Genomic DNA, 18,109 nt, shown 5'->3' on the forward strand with positions numbered 1-18,109 from the left:
TTTTTTTTTTTTTTCCAGAAAATCCATTTTTAATTAACAGGAGGATTAGGTGAATGGGGGTTGATGGTTTACCATTTCAGCATAGTACTTCCTAAAACCAGAGATAAACCACGAACTTAAGTCCTCCACCCCCATCCCGGAATTAAACAGGTAAATACACTACAATACATCTGCTACAAACTTACTGTGACAAGTAAACAAATCAATCGCCTATGGACTTAAATGACTGCAAACTATAGAGAAGTAATGTGGTTTCTGAAAGACATTTATGACAGCCAAACAAGTTTCAGATATCAAATAATATTTTAATTTCTGAATACTTTCAATTTTCCTTGGAATATAACACACAAAGACTCGACCAAACAGTTCAGTTATTATAACTTTTACAGTATACAGAAATGTTGCACTTAAAAAAAAAAACCTTCAGTTTTTTTAAACACAAAACTGTAAACTCTAAGATACTGAATCAATCACGTTATCTATAAGTGCCAACAGTGTTATTTTGTCATGCTGATTTCAATGGTATTTTTTAAAAAGGGAAAATATCAACAATTATTATAATACAAAGGGCTTGCAAATATACAAACAGATAGAGGAGTTTAATAACAATTCATGATGAACTATGTGGAACCCAATTCAAATTACAAAAGTTCACTTTGCTTGTTTGTTTGTTTTTTAAATCAAAACCGTAGTGTGTCTTGGACACAAATTCCTTCTACCTATAATAAATCCCCACAGTTCATTTTCTGTCCGAAATACCAAAAAACCTAGATTTGGGGGTAGTTATATGACACGTGTGGTTCATTCGGGTCTATATAATTATAGCTCTCTCAGCTTCAAGCTAGATTTTGGGTCACCACCTTAAGTGCGCTTCCATCATTGTGTTGTTGAGGGTTTTTTTTTTTTTCTCTTTTCCTTTCTTCCTATGATACTTTCGTGGACTCAGTTTTAATTCTTTCAGAACATATATTTTAAGGATACACAGTTTTTTTTTTTAAAGAAGCCAAGGTTATATCAAAAATTATTATAGAACCACAGAATAAACTGGTTTGAAACCAGAAAAATACAAAAAAGAACAGCTATAGGTACATAGACACATAGGACAATTAATAATTTGGAAAAAAAAGACTTACTTTCTTCCGTTCTGCTAATTTTCTCCAAATTTCCTTTAAATGCACTTTAAGCGAGATTTTTTTAAAAAGTTTACCCCAAAAAAAGAAAAAAAAGAAGAAAAAAGAAAAAGCCCACCATCGTTTCTTTTCTTCTTCTTTCTCTTTTTTCTTTCTTTCTTTTTTCTTTCTCTCTTTTTTATTTTTTACAAAAAATGATAAGTAGCAAGTTTTTTTTTCTGAACGACACGGGAGTTTTTAATGCATTCTGTAAAAGTTCATTTGACAGTCTCTTTTTTTTTAATTCACAGTCCATTAATTTTTTCCTGTCTTCTCTTAGCAAACTTGTAACATCCTTTTACATCCTTTCTTAGCAGAAGGAAATTTAAGAAACAACCAGAACCCAAATGTCATTTGCTTTCCTTTCACTCTCTTTCATCTCCCTTCTCAATTTTTAATTTTTTTAAAATTTTTTTTTTCTCTCTCGAATATTTTATTGAATGGACATATAAGGCCAGTTAAAACTGCTGCCAGACAGTAACATATCCCTGATTAGGGTTTCTATGGGGGTTTTACCTACCAAACGGACGAAAAACAATTGCTCTATGACAGAAGAGGAGACAGTGCGAAGGGAGGGGAGACGTAGTAATAGCTTCCCGAATCGTGTTGGCTGGTTGGGATACTGGCTCCTAACATACTCTTCCAAAGCACACTGTGACTTCTCCTGTAAACTTTCAACATGGGCTACATCAGAGAGACCACAGGCATCTAGAAGAAAGTGTATTAAAAAAAAAAAAAAGAAAGAAAAGAAAAAAGAAAACAATCATCAGATTAAAAAGGTTTTTTTTTTTTAAATTTTTAATTTGATCTTTTTTTTATTGCTAGAATTAAGTGTAGATCGTGCGCCATCACCTCGCCCCCCAGAGTTTAAGTAGGTTTTACCAAAAGGGACAATCTCTCTCTTTCTGTGTATGTGTGTGTGTTTGTATTTCTCTCTCTTCTGGAGGGTCTCCTTTAGGATTGAGAATCTCCAGAATTCGAGATTTCTAATGGCACGACAGACCTGAGGGGTTGACAAGGAGGTGCTGGCCAAGCGCAATTTCGTATATCTATATTTTTAGGGGGAAAAGCTGGGGGGGCGGGGAAGGCTTGAGTCGAAAGGGGGGAAAGGGAGCCACTATTTCTCTCCCCCCCCCTCCTTGGAAAATAATTGGGGAGAGCCTAACCATGTGATGAGAAGGAATACTAATAATAGTGCTAGAAATCCTAATAATAATAAAAAACTGGCCCAGCCAAAGATAATGGCGTCCCGGATCCAGCAACAGATTCTCCCCCAAAGAAGACAACGCGTTTTTCTTCAGTCTTTGAAACTGATTTAAGTGGCCCTTTAAAACTGATCTTGTCAGTTTAGCCTATTCAGAGGCAGCCATGCAAACTGTGATCTCTCTGTTCATTTGAGCTGTTTCTTTTCCCCCCTCTTTTCTTTTCTCTTTCTTTCTTCCCCCCCCTCCACTCCCCCCTCTTTTTTTTTCCTCTTCTTCTTCTTTTTAAACCTAAAGGCCCTTACAAGAAGAAAACTCCCTGATAGGGTCTGGACATTTTTTTTTCTTTTTTTTCCTGATACGCTAAAATACAATAAGTTCCCTTTAAATCAGAGACGTCTGTGCTGAAAGAGCACAGGTTGTGACCTGACCTCCCTGTGGCTTTCCTAGGCACAGGGCTAACACATGCATATTCTGCGAGTCATTAGAACCCAGATTTTTTTTTTTTCCCCCTCTTAAAAGAGGCTGCAGCAAACATTATATGCATCTACGTGCGTCTGCTTTACATCAGGGAGTGTTATTGGGGTGCTGCAGAAGCTGCATGCATCACCCTATTTTTTTGCATGCGGCTATCTTCCCCAGAATCAGATAACAAGAAACGTTTATCTAGTTGGGAGGCAATTTACACGCCAGGCCTCACATTTTGAAAATAGTAATAAATTAAACAGTTACGACAGGATCGGACGATTGTTTTCTCAGAAGGCTAAAAAAAAAAAAAAAAAAAAGTGATTTGGGAGAAAAGGCAGGATTGGAAATAAACTCCTCGGTGTGGGTGTGAGCTGGCCAGGGGCTGGGAAGGGATGGGAGCGTGTGTGGGATCCTCGCTAAGCGTTTGAGCGAGGGAGAGGAAAACGCATCCTGGAAAACGATAGAAAAATAAAATAAGCACCCCACGTACACCCCTTCCCACTCGGGATCCCTGACTCCCTGTGGCTAGATGCGCCCTGCTCATTGATCACCTTAGGACTTTAGCACGAGTAATTTGGGGTGGGAGGGGAAAAAAAAAAAAAAAGAGAAGTTTTTAATGTGTAAAGCAATAATATATAAAAGGAAGTTTAGGTCACGACCCAGAACCTGGACAAAGTCCAGAAAATGACTTCGTTCCCCAGACCCCCTTTAACACAACAAGGAACGGATTGTGAGCCCTTCTTTTCCCACATAAACTACATTTTTTTCCTGTTTCCTGATATCAGGCTTTAAAAAACTCCGATGAGTAATTATTTTACAGGTCCTGCTTCCATTCATATGTTTATCGCGTGGCCACTTTCCCAAGCTTTCAAATGAGTTACAGAAGAAATGTATGTATTTTTAAACTTAATCCCAAAACTTCTAGGGCTCCAGCACATTGGGTTGCCGATGCAGCCTTAAAGTTAGCAATCTGAGATAACGTATTGCACAAATTAGCGAGCAGATTTTTTTTTTCCTCAAAAAAAAAAAAAAAATTTAGCCTCCAGAGTTAATATCAGGTTTATTACTCACCCAGGTTAAACTCTAGTGCAAGCTAATTAGATTTCACAACGCACTCAATTATTGCTTTATAACTCATGCACTATTTCTAGGCAGCAAAAGTTGACACATATTTCCCCCCCCCCCCCCCCTTGATTATCTAAGAAACACCTCGAGGTCTTTTCCTCGGGAGAGGCATGGTTGTGCCACCCCGGAATTACACTGCGGAGCGGCAGCTTCAGTCTCCTCTTACTTTTTCATACTGTCCCTCTCTACTTATGGTAATGATCTTTTCGCACCCGCTACTCGCTTTGGACTATGCAGTTCCTGCTGGGTACAAATGCAAACTTTTCCCCTTAGCTTAAATGACACAGAACTGCTCACTGCCACATTCTGTTTAAATCAGAGACAGCTCTTTGGAAAGTTGATTTATTTTATTTTATGGGATGGCAGGGAACATATTTTAAACTCAGCTTTGCGCATTTAACTTTTTTTTTTAATTCAATTTTTAATCCTGCAGGGCTTTTTTCCCTTCCTGGCTGCCCATAAAATGATCCTCTTTTTAAAGTGGTTTCACTGATAGGACGACTTGTATTTAACAACATCAAACAGATTTTGCTGCTGTTCGGATGCGTGTCATTAAATGCAACAACCCAGAGCTATACTGTTAAATAAAATATTATTTTCAATGGGAAAAGCGCAGTCTCTCGTGGCGAATGGGCGCCTCTCTCCGAGCCCCCTCTTCCCCTATCCCCAGCATTATTCAACTACGGTTGGGGTGCGTTTTGGTTGTCTTTTTTTGTGTGTGTGTTGTATTTATTTTTTTTTTTAATTTTGCATTCCCTCGAAGATGGGATGCTCAGACCCGAGGCCCTGAAGGGGAGACCACAGGGCACCGTTTCCTAAAAGGAAAGAGACCGCGCTGGTTCTCGGGGGGCAGGGAGCGATGATGGGGTGCAGGCAATAACACTTTGCAAGAGCAAACAGTTCTCCGGGGGGCCGGGGGAAGGAAAAAGGAAGAGCAAAGAAATGCTGCCTACCTGAGGTGAAGAGGACTATGGCCTTTAAACAGCTATATTCTGCAGAGTCGACATGCAATGCTTTCAGTTTTTCTACTTGCTCTTGGAAGATTCGTATGTGGTCCATAAAGGCGACCACTCGGTCAGCAGACATTGGCGAAGCGTGGAGGCCAGCAGCTGCCAGGAGCGGAGCTACGTGGAGGGGCATGGAGCACTGGGCAGCGTTGAGGACAAATAACTCGCTCCAGGTCAGCCTCAGGAGGGCCACCTGGTCTGTGATCTGGAGGTCTGGGAAGAAGGGGATATTCCTGGCCCACTCCACCGCGCTGAAGAGCATCCTAGCTGCCAGTTCACAAATGTTCTCGATGCCCATGATGTTGTTGGGTTGCATGCACTGACTGCCAAAGCGGGAGGTGGGGTAGGGCTCTGCTCTCAGAAGAAGGGAGATATATCCGGATAGGTAGGAATGGCAGTTGAGAGGGTCCCCGTTTGTCAAGGCGAACTGACCATGAGTTGGCTGTGTGGGTGGCATTCTGCCCCTCTGGACCGCTGCAGTAAATAAAGAAGAAACTACAGCTATTAATATCTGAATTGCGACCATCGGTTCAAATACAGCCTGCTTTGTGTGCTTGTGCGTGCGTGTGTGACACTGTACCCAGTCAGCTTAAGGGGGAACATGCATTTTTCCAGCCAGAGTTCAGCCCGTACCCGGTTTTAAGGCTCCGCAGCTCCCAGGTCAAGCAAAAGCAACAATAAAAGCTGAGCAATGCTGTCCGCTCGGCCAGGACTGCCTGAAGGAGCCCGAGATCCTCACTTTCCAAAACACACCACAATTCAGTTATTTCTCCCCCCCACCTCCACTGCCACCCCTCCTTCGAGAGATGCAGGATACGTCTTTTGTGTGCCCGGGTATTTTTCTTCATTACACCTAAAACGGCTTATTGATTTGAGGCTGGGGGAACGGGATGGGGAGGGAAGAGGGGGGAGAGGGAAGAAACACTTCAGTTCAAAATCCCCGGTGCTGGTCCCACACGCGTTTCTCGCCCACTGAATATATTGTTGCTGCTGTTATTATATTCCCCCCCTCCCTTATAAAAAACATCAAAGGAGGCGAGATCACCCCACAACATCCCCGGCAGGTCCCCCGGCGAGGCTGGGGGCATTATCCAAAGGCACCTTCCTCAGCTGCCCATGGAAAGTGGGCCTTTCATTTTGTTAATAAATTTACACGGTGACAGCGAGAGAAAAAGGAGAAAGAAAAAGGGCTCAGAGGCAGAGAGACGGCAAGAAGGGAGAACGCCTCAAAATATGCTTGATTTATATTTGTTATCGCACGTATTACAAGGTTAGTTACTCTTGCAGAAACACAAAGAGAGGAGCCCAGCAAGTCCCAAGCCCCCTAACCCTTAACCTACATAGCAGCGTCCAGACACAGAGCACGCACTGGAAAACTGCAGGCTCACATTTCTCGTCTAATTTTATATCACAAAGACTCGACTTGCAGAGACCCGAGCACCCCACACTTACTTCTGGGCTGCTCCTTCCCCCCCCCCCACCCCCCCGTCCCTTCTACCCCCTCCTGCCTCTCCCGGAGGGACAAGAAAAATAAGAGGAAGAAGAGAAAAGTGAGATAATAACAATCAGGAAAGGCAGGCACACGGCAATATATATATATACACACACACGCGCGGGTGTGTGTGTGTATATATATTTTTAAAGGAGGAAAAATCCGGCTGGGAATCCACAGTGGAGTGCTGTAGAGCCTCGGTAGGGTGAGTCCCATTGTAATAGTAATTTGAACCGCCTGTGTAAAATTGCAATCTAAGGCAGGGTGCTGGGGGATATATATATGTGTGTGTGTGCATCTCGTGAGGCTCCGTGTGTGTGTACACACACGCACAGAGACCCAGGCACACAGAGCTGCTCGGGGGACAGGGGGTAACGCTGAACATGCAGGAGGAAACACGAAGGAAAAGTAACCACACGTCAGAATAATCACCTCGCTCCTAAGCAGCGTGAAACTAAAAATCCACTTCCAATAAACCTCCATCAGCAAAATCAAAACAAACACAAATCAATTACGAGTGCAGGAGAAAGCATGCAAGAGCCCCTGCCTCCCCTGCCCACCCTCTGCAACACCTCTTTCTTTCATTACGAGAAAGTTTCTGTCTGTTTATTCGGGGGGCGGGAGGGAGGGGGGGAAAGGAAAGGTTCTGGTTGGGTTTGGGGTTTGGGGAGGGAGGTTAAAAATAATAAGAATAATCATTAAAAAAAAACCCAAAACAACAAAACCCAAAACGCAGCGAGTGAAAAAAAAATTGCAAAACAAATGAAATCCCAATACCTTCCCGTCTCATGCCAACTTTGAGGCATTTTTTGAGGCGGCAGTACTGACACTGATTGCGGTGGTGCTGGTCAATGGGACAGTTCCTGTTGGCACGACAAGTGTAGCTGAGATTCCTCCTTACACTCCGCTTGAAGAAACTCTTGCAACCCTCGCAGGTAAACTGGCCATAATGTTTGCCACTAGACTTGTCCCCACAAACCACACATTCAATGTGCTGCTGCTGCTGCTGTTTGTCTCCTTGGTTCTGCTGGCTTGGCGGGTTGGTCTGGGCTGGCGTACTGGGAGGGCCCCCGGGCCCCGGGGTCTGTGGGGTGTGCGGGGCCCCGGCCGGAGGTCCCTGCACCGGCGGGGCTTGCGAAGGCTGCGTTCCCTGAGCTCCGGGCACATCGTCCTGGGGGTCTCGCCACGCACCGACTACCATTGCCATATCTATTGGACACCGTTGCCAAACTTCCTGTTCCCCCTTTATTTTCAAAGTTTGTTTGCTTTGCTTTTCAGATCAGCTTTGCAGCAGTCTTTTTTTTTTCCTCCCCTCTCTCTCTCTCTCTTTCCCCCTCTCTCTTTTGTTGTTTTGCCCCCCCCCTTTTTTTTTTTTTTTTTTCAGGAGGGTCGGGGTGGGGGGGATCTCCCGGTACCGGCGAAGGTGCAGAAGCACGGGGCGATGGAGGTGTGTGTGCGGGGGGGCGAGTTGCGAGTCGATTGTCTGGGCTCCAGGAGAGCAAAGTAAAGGGGTGGTGGGGGTGGGGGAGAGAGGGGGAGAGAGAGAGAGAGAGAGAGGAGGAAAAAAAAAAAATCTCTTCAAAGATCTCCCTCTCTCTCTCTTAGAGCTGATCTGCAGCAGAGTAGTTGAAGGAGGAGAGGCGGGTGTCTGGGGGCCAGGTCCAGGGAAGCTCGCAGTCAGCCATTCAGGAAAGCCATCAAAATAAGAATGAATAAAAGGTTAAAGATTACACACACAGCGGAAAAAAACACGCACAGCTGAGGAGACTTTTCTCGGCGCGGAGAGCGGACGGTCTCGCCGTAGTTTTTGGAAGTCCAGCTTGCAGCAGCAACATCAACTGCGATCGCTTTGTTTTTGTGGGCTTTTTTTTTTTTTTTTTTTTCCTCCTCTTTCCTCCTCTCTCTCTCTCTCCTCTGTCTCTCCTCCCTCCTTCGCTCGCTTTAATTCTTCCTCTCCGCCGCTCCGCCCGGGCGCTGCTCTCTTTCTCTCTCTCTCTCCCTCTTTTTGGCTCGGGGGTGGGGGGGCTGGCTGTTGGGTTTTTTTCCTCCTCCTCCTCCTCCTCTCCTCGCTTTTTTATTATTATTATTATTATTGTTATTATTATTAAGTATTATTATTGTGATTGTTTATTTGTTCCTCCTCTGCGTCCCCGCCGCGCTGCGCTCCGCTCTGCCCCGCTCAGCCGCTTCGCCGCTCCCGCCGCGCCGTGTCCCCGCCGCCGCCGCCGCCGCCGCTCCTCCCGCCGCCGCTCCCGCTCCCGCCGCCGCCGCTCGGGTGCTGCTGCCGCCGCCGCCGCTGCCGCCGCCGCCGCCGCCGCGCTGCCTTATGCTGCTTCTGCCGCCTCGCAAGTGGGCTCTCGCCTCCGCGCCGCCGGTGCTCACGGCGCGGGCGGGGGGAGGGGGGCCGCGGGGCGGGGGGGAGGGAAGGAGTCAACTCGCCAGCGCAGCGCCCAGCCAGCCAGGATGATAAAAGAGGGGAGCGGGAGGAGGAGGAGGAGGAGAGGAGGAGGAGGAGGAGGAGGGAGAGGGAGAGGGAAGGATCATAACCCAGCGCGCAGCATCGCTCCTCAGCCGGGGGGGGGGGGGGAGAGGGGAAAATCACCGCGGGGAGAGCGGGGGGAGAGCGCCAGCCCTTCCCCCCCCCCCCCAAAAAAAAAAAAAGCGGGGGCTCCCCCCCCCCGCCGGCGGAGAGGGGAGGGGCGGGGCGGGGCGCGGCGGCGCGGGCGGGCGGGCGGCGTGTGGGCCGAGTGGCGAGCGCGCTCCCCGCCGGCCGCTCGCCCCGCTGGCGGGAGAGTGAACTTTGACACGACTGCTGCAACTTAGCGCACGTTGCTATGGCGACCGCGCGCCTTATAAGGCAACCCGACCGGCGTTTGACTGGTCAAAAGCTCGCGCCCCGCCCCTCAGCCCTCATTGGGCCGCGACGCCCTGCGCGGCCTGCCATGGCCGCCGCCGCCGCCCGCGCGGTCCTAGAGGCCGGCGCCGCCGCCACCGGGGCCGGGGTGTCCCCCCGCGCCCGCCGCTCCCTCACCGGCTCCGCGCTCCTCTCGCTCTTTACTCCTCGCCCCGCTTCCCCTCGCCGTGCACACACCCTCCTCCCGCGTCGGGGCGAGGGGTTAAGGCGAGCCCGGCGAGGGGAGCGGAGCGCCGCCGCCTCACCTGGGGCCGCCCGCCGGGGCACGGCCTCGGGGATCGGGGTCGGGGTGGGGGTGGCGGGTGAAAATCAGAAAATTGACGCTAAAACGAGGGAAAACTCCACTGAATAAAATAAAAACGGGCCCCGCCGCCGCCTGGGGGAGGGGAGCGGCCGCCGCCTCCCCGGGAGGAGTAGGGCTGCGCAGGTACGCGGCTCCCGCCTGCCGGAGGTCCCGCCGGGCGCTGGCGTTACCCCCGGGCCCCTCGCTCCGGGGCTGACCGGCGGGAGACGGGACGGCGGCACCCGCGCTCGTCCCGGCCGCACCGTGCCCCGGCCGCCCGCGGAGCCGCGGGGCGCTCAGCCTCCCCCCGCCCCGGCGCTGCGGTACCGGCCGCTCTCACAGCCCCGGCCCCGGCGGTGTAACGGGGCATCGCCGCTCTTCCCCGGCGGGCTGGCCGGGGGGACCGCGGTTTCACGCAAGACACCATCTACCCCTTGCCCTTAGCACGGTGGAGGAAAACACCCGCAACGCCGCTCCGCAGAGCGTGACACTCGTGTCTTTTCCCTCGCAACCTCCACGGCATCGCTATAACGCAGCTCATCTCAACACCTTTAACTTTATTGTGGGGTTTTGTGGTTTGTTGCTTTTTTTTTTTTTTTTGGATCACACGTACCCTGACACGGTAACACAACCTCTGTGCTATAGCGGGAGCACCACGAAATAGGTAACCGATCTAAGTACGCGGGGACAGTTGTTTATCTCCCGCTGGCTATAGCTACCGGGCAGCGGAACGGGGACTTTGAGTTCATCTCCTAGTGAAAACGGCCAAAAGACGCTCGGACAGGCGAAGGGACGGAGAGATAAAAAAGAAAACATGGTAAAATAGACAGATAAATGCCCGGCCGGACAATTCCTCCTCTGCAAAGACACGCGTGTGTGTACGCTCACATTTGAGCCGGTCACCATGTACGGACGTGGGGACACAGACTTGTGCCCAACTCTGTGAGGGATTAATTGCCCCTCACCTCCTCACACACACTTTTTCATGTTGCCACATGCACACCCCCTTCTGCCGCAGAAATAATATATGTGGCTAAAGCCGCAGGTGCTGAGATGATTGGAAAGTTGTAAAGAGCACCTAGACTTGGCAATGTCCTGCTCGGAAACCTGGTGTATTAAGACCCCACGAACGAAGATGTACTGCGGCTCAATTTCAAAGACAAGGCTGCAGCATTCCCATTGATCCTGACGGAGCAAAAATAACCTTTCTCCCGAAACAGGGACCAGGAGGGACTGGAAAGACAGAAGTGGGGAAAGGAATCTTTCCCCGTTAAAATGTGGGGAACTGCTTTATGATTTCCAAATAACCCAGAGCCGAGGAGGTCACCTTTCGGGGAGGGTGGGAGAAGGTGGGGGTTCAAAATGCAGAATAGTCACAGATTGTTGCTGATGTTGAATTTCCTGAGGAAAAAAAAAAAAAAAACAACAACCCAACACCAACCTTTCCTGTCTCGAATCTGGCAAAGTAAACAGGATTAATTCACCATATGAAAAAACATTAATGCCGTCTTAACAAACGCAGAAATCAGAAGAGAAAGCGGTTTTAACAGGACGTACAATATTAATAGTTTGAACGTATGATCGTAAAAATGAAAAGCCATTGATACACGCTTAAAAGCCGCCGTATACGCTGATTGCTCAAGCATTAATGAAGAATGCCCCAGATTAACTATTTGCTTTTCGAAGGATGCAGCAGTATAACTATCTATTAGCACCATTAGATGCTTTGCTATTTATTTGAAAACACCCCTGCGAGTGGGTTGAGGCAGAGCAGATGAATGTAAAAATGAACTGCAGCTAATTTCGCTAAATAATACTCGAAACCTGAGCGCCTCGCAAAGAAGGGGGAGATTCTCAACTGTCCTTCTCCGAGCCTAATGACAATAGAAATGCTCTGTTTTAAAAGTAAGACCGTATTGGTTTTCCAAATAAACAAACGCATCCCTCCTGCCATTTTACTGCAGATGTAAATTTATTTTAATGAGAGGGAGTGGAAGGATTTATTTTGCTAAAATAGAGTTGGGGATAGAGCCGGTGTAAATCTTTAGGTTTTAAAAAAGAGGAGGAAGGAGGGGGAAGCTGCTTTCCTGGCAGAAAGCTGCCTAACAGTCCTCTAATTCTTTCTAGATTAAATCGCAATATGAATACAGCATCGAACAAATACCGAGTTTCGCTCTGAACTCAGTGGAAAGCAGTTACGTCTAACAGAATTCAATGAATTCCTCTTCTCCCTCAATGTAGTATGTGTGTGTTTTTCTCTTCCACCACACTGAAGTTCCATGAATAGGGAAAGTGGCTCCTATTGTGTGCCTCTGAACTTCCAAGTCAATGCAATTTTTAACCACTGGCTTGTGGTACTTTGAAAATCACCAGGGGCTGTCAGAGTTGGGTCCTCTGAAAAATTTACAGTGCTAAATCAGAGCATATGCTGTGAGAGAGGAAAAAAAATTGCTTAAGATTGGAGCAAGTACAGTATCTGGCTGCCCCCTAGTGTAAGTCTCTTATCTGCCTAAAATTCAACTTTAAAAGAAAAGGATCTCTTAAAGGGAAACGACTTTTGGCTCACGTATGCATACGAGAATGAAACTTCTGTACATTTTAATCTGATTAATTCCTAAGGATTTAAAATTAATTGGCTTGGGCACTCCTAGACCGGACTATAAGATTTCTGCATCAGGGTTTCTGCGAGCGCTGTACCGAATAGGTATTTTTAAGGGATAGTGGTAAGGGATGGGGGGGGAGAATCCTGTTTTGTGATTTTTTTTTTTTTAAAACGAGGAACCGTGCCTCGCATGCTGTTGTCAGAGCAAAACACTTTTGCTGCTTAAAGTCAGATCTACGCCTTTTGCAATAATACTTATTAAAAAAAAAAAAAAAAAAAAAAAAAAAAGAAGGATAAAGAATTGCCTTAAAGCCTCAGCCGAACTGCCAACCACACCTTCGGATGGTGAGTATATTCCAGCTTCTTTCCATTGTACTTGCTTAGCCGGAGAAGGGACCGGAGGGGGAGAGGGGATCTCAGCGCTATACCTTCACCACCGACCTCTTTTTTTTTTTTTCTTTCCCCCTAAATAAATGCTGCCAGATGCACACGGCGACACAATTCCGTGCAGTTTAATACCTATCACTTAAGTTAAGAGACTTGTCCTCCCCTCCCCACCCTCCCGAGCAGGTCAGTCCGCCGCTCCCCCCCGAGCAGCCTGAACCCCAGGCAGGGGAGGCTGCGCCCGGGCTCTGCCTCCTGGACGCTGCTTTGGAAATGACTTTGAGGCGCTTTGCCTTGCCTCGGACCTGGAAAGCGATTCCGGTCGTTGGGTTTGTTCGCTTGTTTGTTTGTTTGCTGCTTGCTTTATTTAGCTAAAGGACGTGCTAACTGATGGTGCTGCAATTACACATACTTGGGTCTCCCCCCCTCCCCTCTTCCCCTCCTTAGAGCAACCCACGTAACCTTAGAAACGATCGTTTAAGACGTACGTTAGCTAACATTTGCTTTTTTGGATTTTTTGTTTTCCTTAAAAGAGAAACACAAGAATCACAACACATTGCCCGAAAAAAGTGTCAAAGAAGAAGAAAAAAAACTATAAGTAAACATACCAAAACCATATTTGCCTTGTTCAAGGTCCCAAATCGCTTGCATCTTCCTTTTTCTACCTCTCCTTTAGTTTGGCAGGTGAAACAAACAAACAAAAAAAATAATCAGACCGCTGTTTGCCCCCCAGAAAGATGTGCGTTGGGTAATTAAAGAGAAGTCTCCTTCTTGGTGTTTATCTAAGCGATTGTGCAAACTGATAAAAAAAAAAAAAAAAAAAAAGTAAAGTTACAGCCTTCAGGGGGAAAAAAAAGGAGGCAAGGTGAAGGGAATAGATTTCCCACAACCTAAAGGGAAGTGCTTTCGATGTATTATTAGCGATCAGCCTTGGGAGAGAGGAAAAAAAAAAATCCTGAACACACTCTAACTTTACACAGACAAGATTTCAGGGGGGGCTTTGTACATAGCTGCTTAGGAATGTGCGCCTCGCCTTTAAGAAAAAATCCCCAAGCCCAAGGTAGGAGATGTCTTTGAGTGATCCTTGTCTCTCATTTCATTCCTTAGAAGGAAGAGCGTCTCGCTACACCTTGTTTGGAGCTGGAAAGGCGAGACTTAAAAAAAAAAAAAAAGAAAAAATATTCACAACCCACCCTTCCAATTGGGGAGGAAAAAAAAAATAAGAGAGGGAAATCTCCTAACTTAATGACTGTGGGGGTAGGATGGATGCGACCGATTTCAGCCCCCCCCTCCCCTTCCCCACCTCCCCCCTCCCCAGCAGGGAAGAAAAAAAAAAAAAAGAAAAAGGGAAAAAAAAAGCCAACCGCAAACAACTACAGGCTGAACTATCAACACATGCACCGAAGGGGAAAAAATATATAGTGTCCTGTGTAGGGTCGGCAGGGAACGCAAGCACACGCTAAAGCAAGTTGGGAAAGAATCCGAGCTAATCAGCAATCTCTTTCTCTCTCTCTCCTTCTCTCCCTCTCCCCCTCTCTCTCTCTTTCACTGCCCCTGAGATCCCAGCTCGAAAGAGGTACTCCACATTTTTTCATTACCAAAAATCCGTTGCAATAATCATTTGTTGCTAATTGAAACCCTTGGAGACATTTTCCCCCACCCCCTTCACAAACATGGCAACTTTTAGACATGGGAAGCACGTTTAGTTTTATTTTATTAAAAAAAAAATACGGTTAGGAGGAGGCTGAATCTTTCACCCACGAGAAATATCAGCTCGTCAGCCCCCTTCCCCGGGGGGGGGGAACGGGACCCCAGTACAGTGAGGGCTTGGGAAAATTTGGAATACATTATACCGCCTTTGGCAGGAGAATACTCTCCAACTAATGGATTCCTGCTCCTTTTTGTGTGTGTGTGTGTATCAGTGTGGGGGGTTTCTGGAAAGAGGGGTGGCGGTCGTGGTGGTGGGGAGCCGAGCTTTTATTTTAAGAAATTGTTAGGGTAAGAAGTGTGTCATACTTGACAAATGGAACAAACGCTCTTCCATTTCTTGCTTGTCCTTGCCTTAAAACAGGAATTAAGTTAACCACAGTGCTGCATGTTAATTGCATGTTTACTGGGCTAATGAAAATTACAAAAGGGTTTTGCCACCTCGATTGGTGATAGAAAAGTATGAAGGCGATTGTCATTGCAGCCTTTGGGGAGGGCCGGGGCGGGGAGCGGGGGGGGGGGGGCGGGCATGAACAATATTGATCAGAAGAAGGATAAATCTTTTAACTGCTCGTTAATACCATAAATATGGTCTACACAAGTTTCCACTCTTGTTAAGTCTAATCAGTACATGGAAGATGGAGACATAGCCCACTTGAATGAATTTTTATTATTGCCAGAGGGGTACTTGCATCTGTGGACTCTCTCCCCTCCTCACTTTTGCGCCCCCCCCCCCCCGTCCCCCCAGCTCCAAAATCCCCCCTTGCAGAGGAGGATCGTGAAGATGAGCAGAAAGCACAGGAGACAAATTCAAGCTTTTCATCCTTTCTCCCCTTTTCCAAATGTTCATTTTCTGTAAAGCTGAACAGGTGGGGAAAGCCTAAAGGGGGGAGCCCCCCCGCCCCCCCCCTCGTTTATTCTTGAGATCCGTGGATGAAAGGATGACCTAGTAATGCAGTTTGATGATAACCATTTTCATGCTTGAAAACAAACTGCCAAATTAAACCTAAATGGAAAGAGCAGTGGGAAAGGTAGTGGGAGCAGGGCATTTCGAGATCCCCCCCCAACCTCTCCGAAAGAGATTGTTTGGCAAAAGGAGGAGGGAAAGGCAATTAAACAGACTAAAGATGATTTAAATCCCAACCAAAAATAATTCCAGGGAGAAGTTTCCCCCCTCCGGTGTTGCCCAGCCCTGGATTTGAAAACTTTGGCCCAACTTGTGGCGATAGCTACAACTTTGCTCCGCAGGGGTCAGAGGTGAGGGCTATTTTAACCCTAAAAGCCTGCGAATGACCAAGGTTGAGGCTGGGCTCGAAGCACTAATAGCCATAATTACCTCCTCCCCTTCCAGGGACATTCCTCGCAGCAGCAGTGTTAGACGCCGAATTGAAGAAAATCCTGGAGTTGAGCATATCTTGGGGGGTAAATAACAGCAATATGAAGGAATTTCAGAGCTCTCCCTTTTGCTTGGGGGGATTGAAGCCCTTTTTTTTTTTTTTTCCCCCCTTCTTTTTTTCCCCCTTACCAGCATTCCCAAGGCGCTGGGTCTTTGTCTTAGAAGGAATGGAGTGTCTGAATGGTGTGAAAGGGACAGAGAGGGTCGCTTCAAATCGATTTTACTTGTCCTCTCTGTCTTTTCGGATCAACGCCCTTCAATGGACACATAGGTGCTCTTTCAACCAAAAACTTGTGCAACATTTTCTGCCTGTATTGGTGCTAAATACAATAAATGCTGGGCAGATTTTTTCTCTTTCTTTCCAAAGCAGAAAGCACCCTAATTAAATTGTTTTATATGGACAGTCAAGACAGACCAATTAAGTATGCATTAGTATAAAGATATATTCGAGAGATAAGCGATCTATAGGAGCCCTGTCTAGGCAAGGTGTGTAAAGTGTCCTCTCGAAGAGAGCCTGTAAGCAGGGTTTCATATGGATTTTTCCCCTCCATTGCCTCCTATACTCGAGTAACGGACTGAATAAGTTAGCGAAAAGCCATTAGTGCAAGTGGTTTCTAAACAAAGTTAACAGGTGGATGTAGCTGGTTTTAGATTTGAATAAGAGCCGCACATCTATAATACACAGCCATATACTTATGCAGCACGTATGCATGCAATGTACATTTACAGAGATAACTGCCTTCGACCTATAGCTTAGGTGCAAGTGCACACACACGGAAATAAAATAAATAGCTGGGCGCTTCTGTAGGCTACAGCAAACGATGCGAGTAAGCACACACACACACATTACAGATATAGCTGTGTATCTATTGTGTATAGGCACCCAGCCCTGCATCAAAGACAGACACACGCACACGAGGCGTAGCTGTCTCATCTGGGTGTGCTGCACAGACATCTAACCGGAGATCAGCGGGCACACGGCGTACAGTCCTGGGGTAATTACAAGTGGAAATATTTCCTATTCGAGGCATAGGCTTTCCCAGGAGTGAAATAACAGATCAGGATAAAACATACACATACACACACGAACTTCTCTTTCTGTCCATTTTATCACCCTGGGAAAGCTCTCGTGTATGGTTAACCACAGGAACTGGGCTTTAAGCTCTCCTCAATTTCCATTATTTTTTTTTCTTCACTGCAGATTTTCCATGTCGTTCAAAAAAACCCAACCAAACCAAAACAAAACCAACACCCTAAACAGACAAACAAACAAAAAAGCAATCAGCCCCCAGCCCTGCCTCAGCCTGAACCTGGAGCAGGCAGAGCTGCGGGATGCGATGAGGAGGAGCAGGGAGGTGGGCTGGAAGTTGCTGGGGCACCCTAAATCCCTGGGCACTTCGTTACCCACCCGCCGAGGCAGAGCTGTGGGAGCGAGTCCAGCGCCCGGAGATGCTGCAGAGTGGGACCGGGGAATCGCCCCTTTATCGTGACATTGCACCGCAGGGACAGGACGGGTTTTTGCTGGAGGGGCCGGGGAAGAGGGGACAGAGGGGTACAGGGGTGCGAAGCAATTGTGCGACGGCTGCCCGGTTTGATATTCATTTTCTAGCAGCGCTTTGGATGCGTTAGCCCATCAAAGAGAGATGGGAGAGAGGGAAGAATAAGCCATTCCTGGCTTAGGTGCTTTAATGTCACGGTAAACAGGTTAGAAACAGACGTTTTTAAAGCCTCAATTTCTCTTTCCTGGTTACCTTCGAGGATAAATCATAACAGACTGTATGGGGGGCAAAGAATTCATCTAAAGGAGATCTCAGCAAGTCACTACCCGGACAATAGTCCACCTCCTGTTGGGTTGCGTATTGATCAGGAGAGGAGCTGAAGATGTCGCCACACTAAATATTTACTGATCACACACAAATAGCCGGGACTTGAACGATTTTCTCCTGTGAGGAGAGCAGAGAGAGAAGGGTAAATCATTTTATTAGTGTGTATAAAGCAAAGAGCACACTCTGGCTTGGAGTGTTTTAAGATGTGTCTTCAGCTGGATGAAAAGAGTTAGGGAAATCGATATGGAGTGATTAGACGAGCCAGTCGTGTCAAAGAGAGAGGCTGTGAATTTCATGGATTTGGTTATACCGGGAGGGGGAAAATGTATCGAGAGATTAAAGGGAGGAACCCGTTGTAGCAGAGCCAATGAAAAAATAATATCTAATCAGACCCGGCAAAGGTAGGGACGGGATAAGACCCACATTTCTAAAGAATCACATCAGCTGGAGAGGGATCAGGGACACACATGAAAGAGCCAAACGGGGGGAGACCAGGCGAGTAGGAGCCTAGAAATGCTACAGAGCAAAGCCAGG

General features: G+C 47.2%; 1 protein-coding gene and 1 long non-coding RNA gene across 6 annotated transcripts in view; one reads left to right on the forward strand and one right to left on the reverse strand.

Moving 5' to 3' along the window:
• On the reverse strand, positions 1-14,335 carry NR2F2 (nuclear receptor subfamily 2 group F member 2). Of its 2 annotated transcripts, none has more exons than XM_075159858.1 (3): positions 13,255-14,335; positions 4,918-5,445; positions 1-1,877 (listed from the first exon to the last, which is right to left on the reverse strand). In XM_075159858.1, the coding sequence occupies exons 1-3, from the start codon at positions 13,295-13,297 to the stop codon at positions 1,603-1,605; spliced, it is 846 nt and encodes a 281-aa protein (XP_075015959.1). In that variant the 5' UTR covers positions 13,298-14,335; the 3' UTR covers positions 1-1,602. The 2 variants fall into 2 exon arrangements, with proteins under 2 accessions (XP_075015959.1, XP_075015958.1); XM_075159857.1 differs by lacking the exon at positions 13,255-14,335 and adding an exon at positions 7,241-8,895.
• LOC142086630 (uncharacterized) overlaps positions 10,078-18,109 on the forward strand; it is a 22,125-nt gene continuing 14,093 nt past the window's right edge. For 2 of the 4 annotated variants that reach the window (XR_012675203.1, XR_012675204.1), the window contains exon 1: positions 10,078-12,607. This is a non-coding gene — a long non-coding RNA (uncharacterized LOC142086630). The remainder of the gene's footprint in view (positions 12,608-18,109) is intronic. The other 2 variants (XR_012675202.1, XR_012675205.1) reach the window with 1 other exon arrangement.

This window comes from Calonectris borealis, chromosome 11 (genome assembly GCF_964195595.1).
Source record: "Calonectris borealis chromosome 11, bCalBor7.hap1.2, whole genome shotgun sequence".
NCBI lineage: Eukaryota > Metazoa > Chordata > Aves > Procellariiformes > Procellariidae > Calonectris > Calonectris borealis.